This window comes from Nicotiana sylvestris, chromosome 9 (assembly GCF_000393655.2).
Source record: "Nicotiana sylvestris chromosome 9, ASM39365v2, whole genome shotgun sequence".
NCBI classification, from domain to species: domain Eukaryota; kingdom Viridiplantae; phylum Streptophyta; class Magnoliopsida; order Solanales; family Solanaceae; genus Nicotiana; species Nicotiana sylvestris.
This window is the reverse complement of record NC_091065.1, coordinates 120,445,455-120,456,845: the sequence shown is the minus strand read 5'-3', so window position 1 is coordinate 120,456,845 and position 11,391 is coordinate 120,445,455. Positions and strand designations below refer to the sequence as shown.

At 36.9% G+C, this 11,391-nt stretch overlaps 2 protein-coding genes across 2 annotated transcripts; one reads left to right on the top strand and one right to left on the bottom strand.

Moving 5' to 3' along the window:
• LOC138878137 (uncharacterized) lies at positions 1-2,390 on the top strand. Its single transcript, XM_070157799.1, has 4 exons — positions 1-194; positions 276-720; positions 1,875-2,090; positions 2,337-2,390. Exons 1-4 carry the CDS (start codon positions 1-3, stop codon positions 2,388-2,390), a joined length of 909 nt encoding a protein of 302 aa, XP_070013900.1.
• Positions 2,391-2,532: 142 nt separating this feature from the next.
• LOC138878136 (serine/threonine-protein phosphatase 7 long form homolog) lies at positions 2,533-5,018 on the bottom strand. The gene is made up of 4 exons (XM_070157798.1): positions 4,236-5,018; positions 3,961-4,119; positions 2,688-2,750; positions 2,533-2,619 (listed from the first exon to the last, which is right to left on the bottom strand). The coding sequence occupies exons 1-4, from the start codon at positions 5,016-5,018 to the stop codon at positions 2,533-2,535; spliced, it is 1,092 nt and encodes a 363-aa protein (XP_070013899.1).
• Between the last annotated feature and the right edge of the window lie 6,373 nt (positions 5,019-11,391).

The window sequence follows — 11,391 nt, the reverse complement described above, 5'->3', positions numbered from 1 at the left end:
ATGTTCAATTACGTTTTCTTGGCGTTTAAACCAGTAGTTGATGGTTTTTCGCATTGTCGGCCCTTAATATCCATAGACGACACTCATGTCTATGGAAAGTACGATATCAAACTGTTGATAGTCGTGGCAGTAGATGCTAATGGACAGATATTTCCTCTAGCTTTTGCTATTTGTGCCAATGAAAGCCAAGAGACGTGGATGTTGTTTTTGAACCACTTGAAAGAGCACATTGTGAAATAGCATTCCGGTATTTGTCTAATATTTGATCGACACAGTGGTATCTTAAGTTCTGTGGAGAACTTGCCTGCATGGCAAGAACCTTATGCCTATCATCGTTACTGTGTTAGGCACTTTAAAGCTAATTTTCAGAAGGCATATCCCAACAAGGATCTCCATGATTTGATGTGGATGGAAGCAACAGACCACCAACAGCATAAATTCCGGATGCACATGGAATATATCAGGCAAGAAGATGAGGCAGCCTATCGTTGGTTAATGCGACATGACCCTGAAAAGTGGACGTTACATGCAGATGGTGGCAGACGATGGGGAACTCTGACTACAAATGTGTCAGAGTCTTTCAACGGGTTATTGAAGTCTATAAGAGGATTGCTTGTCACAGCCATGGTGCGGTTGTCGTTCAAGCAGATGGCGGAGAAGTTTGTTGAAAGGTCTGAAGCTGCAACATCATTGATGGAAAAGGGTGTTGAATTTATGCCAGTGCCTATGAAAAGATTTGAGAAAAATAGACGGCGAGCACATTGGCATTCATTTTTGCAGTATGATAACGAAAGAAATATTTTTGAAGTTCGCACCGCTATCCATCAAAATCGAGGTAATAATGTACATACTGTAAATGAATCTAGAAGGTTATGCTCTTGTGGAAAATGGTCCATCTACCACATGCCTTGCTCACATACCATAAAGTGCTTTCAACAAGTTGGTTTGGGTGTAACCAACTATGTTGATCAACAATATAGTGTTGCGAAGTACCTAAACACATATAGTAGGCAGTTGCAGCCAGTGGGTGCTGAGCATTATTGGCCGCCTGAACCATTTAAAATGGTGTGTAACAAGTCCTATTTGCGTCGAATACAAGTGAAGAAGAGAACGCGTATACGGAACCAAATGGATGTTAGTGAAACCGTGTATGCGCGCAGATGTGGTATATGCTCGCAAACAGGACACGACCGTAGAAAATGTCCTTTGGGTGGCAACAATAATCAAGCTCGGGGTGGGTGTTCTTCTAGTGTACCTAATTAATTATCCATGAGTTGATGTTGTAATAATTAGTTGTTATGTCTATGTTGCAAGATTTATGAAATAAAATTATGCTTGTTAATTATGATTTGTATTTTTCCATTTTACCTATTTAAATAATAATTTAATTTAAAATTATCTTGTCAATATCATGACATAAAGTTGATAAGACATAAAGTTGTCTAAAATAAAGTTGACGAGACATAAAGTTGACAAGACATAAAGTTGTCTTATCAATATCATGATATTTAACACACAAAATATAGCGGTATTACATAGTACGTTATGTATTTAGCGCGGTTGAACACTAAATTATGTGTGTGTTGTCTCGCCTATAAATAACAGGCTCATTGTAGTTATTTTGTGTGCTCAAAATTTACTAAAAGCAAAAACTTCATTAAAAGTAAGGTTTTTTACTAAAAGCAAATATTTTCCAAATGGCTCAACCTCTTCGTCCACCAAAGTGCAATTGTGGAAAAGCATGCTTGATGCAAAACTGTTGGGATGGTGGTGAGGTTGGACGCCGCTACTGGCTCTGTATGAATCAGTTTTACAAGGTCCCCGGCGAACCTATTTGTGATTTTGAGGAATGAGTTGATGAACCATGTTATCAGGATTGTTACAGAGAACAACTGCAGTTTCTTCATAATATGTGTTTAAGACAACGGGAAGTACAAAAAGAAAGCGATAGAATTATTGCAGACTTGAGGGCGAAACTGAAGGAGGTGGGAGAAGAAAAATGGAAAACACAATGGAATTGTGATGCACAAAAGGAGCTTCAAGAAAAATATAAACGGGAACTTGCGGAGGTGAAGGCGAAACTAAAAGAGGTAGAAGAAGAAAAAGAACAACTGAAAGAACGATTTAAGTGGTTGGAGCGGAGAATAAATGGCAACCAGGGCTAAACATTGGCATGTATGTGTTTAGTGTAATTTTCATATTTCATGTATTTTTATTAGGTTGGCCTGCTATGTTTGTGTTTGTGCTAGTATTTGTGCTATGTGTTTAGTAATGAACTTTTCTTTCAGTCATTGTAATAGAATTTTACTTCTTTATGACTTGTGTTTTTATTGCAGTACGAAACTAGCTACTTAACGGAGAAATCAAAACGTTATTCACATATTATATAAAAGTTGTTTTAAATGTACATATAATGCCAAATAAAAATAAATAAAATCAGTGCGTCCCGCATCCAGTGTGCCTCAACGCAGCCGCTGCCCTGAGGCACATCGCGTCCCGCCTAGGGACGCTATCAGGATTGTCATCATCAAATCACCGCCTTATAGCTGGATGCGCCGCTGCATGATCTTTAGTGATGCTGACATGATCAGTAGAAGAGGCCGTCAGTCCAGTAGAAACCTACATAAGAGTCAAAAGCTCAGAATAGCAAAGTATATAATTCGTCAGAACAAGTTGAATTGTCGTACCACTATTTCCTCGGGCTCCTGAATGTAATCATCAGTGGCAACCATGTCAACATCGCGTTCAGCCTTAAAAAGGAAATTACCAAAGTTATGAAAAAAAAGACAAATTATAATTCAATACGCTATGAAAACCATACCTGCGAACGTGATGATGAACCATAACTCAGCCGGCGCCCACCACTTAAATCTCGGGTCGTCCGGTCCTCAGCAATGGTAGACGGGCCTGGAAAGTATGTATCCCAATCCACTCCAGAAAGCTGCGTGCCCGTGATCAATAGTTGACCTGACGGGGTCACCTGCGAAGTCCCTAGAGTGAGATCCATCCCAAGGCCACCCGGCATATCGGCAGGAACATAATCAGCAGGGGCCTCAACTCCCCCTTGCTGGGGACCACCTCCTCTCGGCCCATCACCACGTCGCCGGCACCCCCGCCTCGTCGGGCACCACCACCTCGTCGGGCACCCCCACCTCGTCGGGCACCACCACCTCGTGCAACACCAGGACCTCGTTCGTACTGATCTGGCTCCACATGATCAGGCATGTGAGCCAAATACTGATCCTCCCGGGCTCGCTGCAGTGTCCGGGCATCCAACTCTACAAATCGATGGCTATAATCCTGCAAGGCATCCGCAGGATTTCCGATATAATCCTACATCTATAGTCCCATCTGGTAGACTGTGTGTAGTCCAATAGCCTACACAACCTATAAAATATAAACTACGTATATTGCACTAAAATACTGTTATATGATGAATAATAATAGAAAACATACTAGGGCCTTGTGTAGCCCGACGTATGGAACGTACCGACCGCCAGCAAAGGGTTCCCGATAAAAAGTCGAGTGACGTGCCGGTACCAGGACATATACCTCTGAATATCCACCTCCTGGTCCCAAGTATGTGGGGGCGGAATCATCTCCTCTCGATGGTCCCAACTCTGGATCTGCCCGGCTAACCATGCCATAAATGCATCGTCCGCCCGGCTACGATCATCCCTCTGATAATGCGTAGGCTCCAATATAGGCCCCCTCGGTATATACTATGGGCGGCCAAACTGCCAAAGTGCCCGCTCCGAGGCATGATGCTCCACAATATCAAGGCATATGAGTGGGGCAGAAGTGCTCCAAATATGTCGACCAGCCGAGCAATAAGGTGGCAGGGAAGCTATCAAATCCTCGATGTATGGCGTCCAGATGAACTATCAAATAAGAACATGAAATGTGAGTATGCGCAACACTAAGTTAATCCACACAAGGTAAGTTTAGGTACATATTTACCTGTGCGCCCTCCAGCAGATCCAACACATCCCTGAAGAGGGGGAGATTATGATGAGCATCATACTCTCGTAATAGTCTACGGCAGAGAACCCACCTCCTAGATAAAGGGAGAAACGGAGGTGCTACAGTAGGAGGTAATTGTGGTCGCGGTGGCTGAAACTGCAAGAACCGCTCCTAGGCCCAATCCTAACATACAAAGTTGACGTAATGGTTAAGACAAAGTCTAACTAGGTAGAGTTGGAAATGATGAACACTTTATTGGAATATGTTGTCACCTGTAGAAGCGGCATAAAACCACAAACATCTCTCTGAGTGGCCATTCTTGCCCGGCACATCTGCCTATACATGTAGCCGAGAACAGCAGCCCCCCAGCTGTAATAGGGTAACTCATCCAGCAGCTGAAGATGATGTAAAAATCTAAGGCTGACGAGGTTTTCCGAAGTATTAGGGAACAAGACCCCTCCAAATAGAAGAAGCAACAACAACCTCGTATAATGAGTGATATGCTCCTCCTCTGTATCATCAGTGATATCGGGGTGGAGTAGCTCCAGGTGCTGTCTAATAGGGGTCAAAGCCATCCGACTAGCACCAGACAATGCAGCCTTTTCCTGAGGCCTGAAACCAGTAAGCTGATGCAGCATGTCCAAATAATGAACAAACGACATATATCTCATAGCAATAGGCAGTGAAAAGGTCATGCCATCAACGGGCAGGCCATATAAAACCTCAACGTCCTGTAGCGTGACGGTAGCCTCGCCAATGGGCAAATGAAAAGTATGCGTCTCCGGTCGCCACCGCTCAATCAACACCGTGATCAACGCCCAGTCAACCTGTATCCGGCCGATCTCAATAATCCTATAGAATCCGGTGGCCTGGAGGCGATGGGCTACACGCTCGTGGAGAACTCTGTCATGAAGAAAATTCCACAGGTCGTCACCTCTCCTAGCGCGGAGAGTCTGGGAAAGTAACTCTCCATCCCATATATGGGTGGACCTATGATCGCCCTGAAGCACTAATAGCTCACGAGAGTAAGGGCCGGGATGTATAGGCACGTCCATGTCGTCAACTGTAAATTAAACAACATTAATTGTATGTTAATTATTAAATTGTACAAAGTATATGTAATAATTTGGGCCAGGCTCGATATTTTAGGCCCAGTAGCACCAAATTTTCATGAATATTTATGTGTGTCAATTTCAATTTTTTTTATAATTTTGTGTGTGTTTGTTTTATAATTTAAATTCTATATTTTTTAGAGATTTAATTGTACAAAGTATATGTAACAATTTGGGTCCAGGCTCGATATTTTAGGCCCAGTAGTTTCATGAATATTTATGTGTGTCAATTTCAATTTTTTGATAATTTTGTGTGTGTTTGTTTTATAATTTAAATTCTAAATTTTTAATTATTAAATTGTACAAAGTATATGTAACAATTTGGGTCCAGGCTCGATATTTTAGGCCCAGTAGCACCAAATTTTCATGAATATTTATGTGTGTCAATTTCAATTTTTTAATAATTTTGTGTGTAACATTTTATAATTTAAATTCTAATTTTTTTTAGAGATTTAATTGTACAAAGTATATGTAACAATTGGGTTCCAGGCTCGATATTTAAGGCCCAGTAGTACCAAACTATCGTGAATATTTATGTATGTCAAATTTAATTTTTCGATTATTTTGTATGTGTTTGTTTTATAATTTAATTTCTAAATTTGTACAAAGTATATATTTTCATCTACCATTCTAAAATTACTTAAACTACAAGGATTCTACGCTAAAATACTATACAATTTACTACGCTAAAAGTTTCTACATTTTAGTACGCTAATAAATAAACTAAATATAAAAAACATATATATTTTAATCACATAACATTAAAAAAAATAGCTACAACAATACTAGTTTCGCAAATAAAAAACACATAATGACATAGAAATACTAATATCTAAATACTTATATTAACATAAAAAATTAAATCTAAAATTTACACTAATATCTAAGTCTGGATAAATATAACATACTAGTTTTGCAAATACAACACAAAAGGACATGGAAACACATTCAATAGGCAGTGATATACATTATTATACAAGTTTGGACACAAAATAAATCAAAATACCTCGATGTTGTGTGTGTATTGAGTAAAAATTTGAAGACGAAGGAGATAAACCACGAGTCCAGAATGCTCTACTACGATGGAGGACCTACATTCCTGACCTTTTGTGTGACGGGAGGGGCCCACAATTTTTTTTTAGATTGTCGAGCAATTGGGGGTGGGGGGACCAACGTTTGTAAAAAATGGGGGAGGGTTCTGTCGAGGAAGAAGACGAGTTCAAATTAAACGCTATATATAACGTATGATTTGAAAACGCTATATATAGCGTTTAATTTGAACACGCTATATGAAAAGTCAAATCGTCTAACACATATAGCGTGTAACAATAACACACTATACTTAACGGCAGACGTTACCGTTAATATATCGCATGTTGTTGTTGCACGCTATATATAGAAATGTTATTTTTTTTAATACATTTATTTGTGTGTTTTGAGTTCAAACACACATTATTTAGGTTCCTTAAGATAAGTTGGTAAGTAGAAGTATTATTTGTCTGTAGTTGTGATTTCTAGTTTGATTAGTTATTAAATGAATCAACTACTGAGCCAAAAGAAAAAAGAACTCAGTTCTTCCTTCTTAATACACTTGCAATACAATCCACATTTTTCTGAATATATATATATATATATATTATATCCGCCGGCTATTTATATTTTAAGAGATTAGGTGGCGGTTTTTAGTGATTTCCTAATTAATAGTACTTCTTAGTAGAGTCTTTCATAGTTTTGTGTTAATGTGAGTGATAGGGTGATGAGATAAGGGGAGAAAAAAGAGAAAGCCTAAAGATAAGTTAGGAAACAAAGAAAAGAAAAACCCATGTGAATAATGTCCCCTTCCCATGTGCATTTATGTGCTCCTTCCAATGGCCCCATGCCCCCCCTTTAATTCTTTCTCTTTGGTCAGAAAATTCACAGACTCTTATTTCAGTCATAACTTGGAGATTGGGCCCTTCACTTTTCACTTTTTAGGAATACCTTTTCTCTTAAAAGTTGTGTGCCTTTGGGCCTACTTTTTGTTACTTAATATATACTATGATTCATTTAAGACTCAAATTCCTTTATTTTAATCTCGGAAAAGGTCCAATAATATTAAATATTGGATATAGCTCAATTTTATCTTCCGTTAGCAAATTGGGCCATTAATATTCTTCACGTTAGCAAACTGGACCAATAATACCTTCATTTTAACGGCGGTCCACATAAGCCTTCTCAAAGACATTAATTAGCTGATGTGGTATCCACGTGGCATCCACATAAGCGGATCTCACTTAAGCCTACTCCACTAACCCATTAGCCCATAAAATAAATACCCAGTTATCAATCATATATTATTGGACCTTTTCCCATTTTTCCCATCATGAAATATAAGATCAAATATAACAAATAAGCCTGATCATGAAATCGCAAACCAAAATTGCAGAAAAAAAGAATAAAAAACAACAACAAGAAGAAGAACAATAAATCAAAATCCAGAGAAAAATAAGAATCAAAATTTCAGACCCAGATGCTATAGTATCATCATCTTCGGAAGAAGAGGAACAAGAAAAGAGACCATAAAAAAAGAAGCCAAAGCTCACTGTTCATGAAAACTTTCAAGGTAAGGTAAAGACTGGGTCCGAAAAAGAAAATGGGGAGAATATTGTGCTGAATTTAGAAACCCATTTAACAATTGGAAAAAGTCCAATAATATTTGATTGATAACTGGGTATTTGTTTTATGGGCTAATGGGTTATTGGAACAGGCTTAAGAGAGATCCGCTTATGTGGATGCCACGTGGATGCCATGTCAGCTAATTAATGCCTTTGAGAAGGCTTATGTGGACTGTCGCTAAAATGAAGGTATTATTGGTCCAGTTTACTAACGTGAGGGATATTAATGGCCCAATTTGCTAAAGGAGGACAAAATTGAGCTATATCCAATAATTTAAGGATATTATTGAACCTTTTCCGTTTTAATCTAGCTAGTGTTTGAACATAAATTTAGTTGAAATTTGAAAAATAAAATCTGTTATTGTGTTAAAATATAGTTTTTGAAAGTTAGAGTTGTGTTTGTATATGCATTTTACTTGAAATAAAGTTGAAGTTCTGCGAGTGGAAGAAAAAAGTTCATCCAAAAACTGGCCTAATCTAATTTTTGGAATTTGAAATTTGTTATTCAAACTTTTTCAAAAATTGACCAAATTCCTTTATTTTAAGCTACCGTTTGGATATAAATTTGATTTAAACTTGAAAAAAAAAGAGTTTTTGAAGTTGCGTTAAAAAATAATTTTTTAAAGTTAAAGTTGTGTTTCTATATGCATTTACTTCAAAATAAGTTTGAAGTTTTGTGGGTCGAATTTTTTTTTTTATCCAAACGATCAAATCCAAGAAAAAAACAATTTTAAATCTTTTTTTTAGGAAAAAGTAAAAAATCCTATATCCAAACGGGAGCTATGTCATGTCATTCTTTTCTTTTAAAATTTCTGCTTTTTTCTTTCTTTCTTTTTCCTCTCTTAGTTGGTCAAAGGTATAAGAACAAGATGCTTGCTTTTGGGGTTCACTCACTCAGTTTAATCCGAAGAAATAGTGACTTGGAAATCACCCGATTGTTCATCTTTTTTGACACAAACTGATTGACAGCTCAATCATTTGGCAAATTTGGATAATAAATCTTTAGATTGATTTCTTGAACCAATTATTATAACAGATTACATCGTTCTTCCCAGTCATATTTAATCATGAGTTGTGAATTATTTTCTAACTTTACTATTATCTGTCAGCTATCTCATTTCATAAGTTGTTTTCGTCTTAAATGCATAGCAAATGTACATGGATTAATATCGATAAGTAACTTCACTAACCTTTGAGTCTAAATTGTGCTTGTAATTTAACTAAATGACTCCATTTTTCTTATTGATGATCTTGAATATCTTTATCATAGTTAGATCATTTCATGGATTAAGTTCCACAATTTCGTAGCCCCATAGCCCTATTTCTAATTGGAGCAATTCAAGCATTAATTAGTACTACCTCAGATCTAAAAGGAAAGGAAGGAGAATAAGGGAAGGGCATTCTTCTCAAGAAAAGAAAGCGAGGAGGGTGATTGAATTTCACTCTTTATCATTCCTTACTACTCCTCAATTCCCATCAAATGTTGTCTTATTTCCCAAGCCACTGTTCAATCCTCCTTTTCTGATTGATTGAAAGTAGCAAGGAAAGACAAACAAAAACTTTGTTGGCTCAAGAAGCAACTGAGGAGAGAGAAAGAGTAGTAAAGGAAATACAAGTAGCAATTCATGAATTATGGTTAGAGCCCCCGATTAAAGTGGGTTTGGGCCATCAACCCATCAATTGAGGGGGAAGTGCACGGTTATCCACTAATAATATATGTATTTATTTTTAAGCCACTGTTTAAAATGTCTTTAGTCTTTAGCCACTGCTTTAATAAACTTTAACTGTCCGGACAAAAATACTCTTCTGCTCATGTCCTTAACTTTTGAACTTAACTTCAGGACTTTAAGATTACATGTCCTTAACTTTTGAACTTGGAACACTAAGTTTAGGACTTCAGGACTACATATCCTTAACTTTTGACTTAACTTCGGGACTTCAGGACTACATGTCTTTAACTTTTGAACTTAACTTCGGGACTTCAGGACTACATGTCCTTAACTTTTGAACTTGTAACTCTAAGTTCAGGACTTCAGGACTACGTGTCCTTGACTTTTAAACTTAACTTCAGGACTACATGTCCTTACCTTTTGAACGTGGAACCTTAAGTCCAGGACTTCAGGACTACATGTCCTTAACTTTTGAACTTAACTTTAGGACTTCAGGACTACATGTCCTTAACTTATTTACTTATGCTCCGGAAAGCCATCATCTGGTATTGATTATTTTATATGTAATATTTTTACTAAGCAATGGATTGTGCTTCCTCCTGCTCCTTCAGAAACGTCACATTTTAAAGAAAATGAAGGTGTTGGTTTCTTGATTGATCCTAATTATTTCGACTATCTTGTGTTGCGATTTATTCCTTTGGGTGATTGCAAGTTTAGTATCCAGATGTTTTCGTCTGAGAAACGAAAGGGGGATAACTTTTGAGGTAATTAATGAAATGAATGCATTGGCGTATTTCCGTCTGGGAAGGAAAGGGTAACACTGTCTTTTCATATTAATTTTAATAAACTAGTGGCTACTTTTGCTCAGCATTAAAAATGCTGGATAAAAAGTAAATATCACTTTAAAAAGTGGCTATCCCACGCCATTTCTACATCAATTGAGTAGAGTTGGACTATATTTTTGTCAGCCCATTTCAAGTTGAGGCTTTGTATCACAGCTCCAGTCAGTCCGCACGCTTCATATGGGGTGGAAATGACACAAGGTAGCCACTTTTAAACATGTTGTTTAAAATATATTCATAGTTTACAATGTTTTTAATTATTAGCTATTTCGCTCAAACTTCATGACACAACTTCCTAGAGTTTAAGCCTCAAAGTTCAAACTTCAGGACATCGTGTCCTAAAGTTCGAAAATTGTGTCCAGAATTTCGTATCTTATTTCCTGAATTTTAAATTAGTAGTTCAAGAATTTTAAATTAGCAGCTCAAAAATCCAGGACATGAAGTCTTGAATTTCCAAGTTCAGGGTACTTAGTCTTGAAGTTTGGGTGAATTGACTAATCTTTAAATACATTATAAATTATAGATATATTTTAAATAGTGGGCTTTAAAATAGCTATTGTTGCACTTCGCCATCATATGGGTGGGTTGGGCTGGCATCACGCCAGGCATTTTAAAAAGGGAAACGGCAAGCTATGTTCATTTATAAGTAGCTTATTACAAAAATTATCCAATTCATAAAATATTACTAATAATAGCCAATTAGTTATTTGTAGCAAAAAATGTTAAAATTTTGCTCTCTTTTGAGTGGGTGTTATTAGAATAGATTAGGTACATCTTAAGAAGCTTGAATCTTAGTTTTGGAATGATCTGGTGAAATTTTGAGGTGGGTTGAATGGAAAATTCGAAGTAAAAACTGAACATGAAAAAAAATGATATGTGTATCACACTGTGTATCATTTGTGTATTACATATGTATCATATTTTTATCAATTGTGTATCACATGTATATCCATGTATACTTGTGTGTGAGATACATGCGTGATACATTTTTGATACATGTGTCGCAAAAGAATTTTTTGAACTCAGTTTAATTACGAATTTTAATATAAAACCAACCCAAATCACCTCCAATATTCCTCAAATTTTGTATATTGACTTATCTATATGTTTTCAATGAATTTCAACTATACCCATTGAAAAAGTTCCTTTT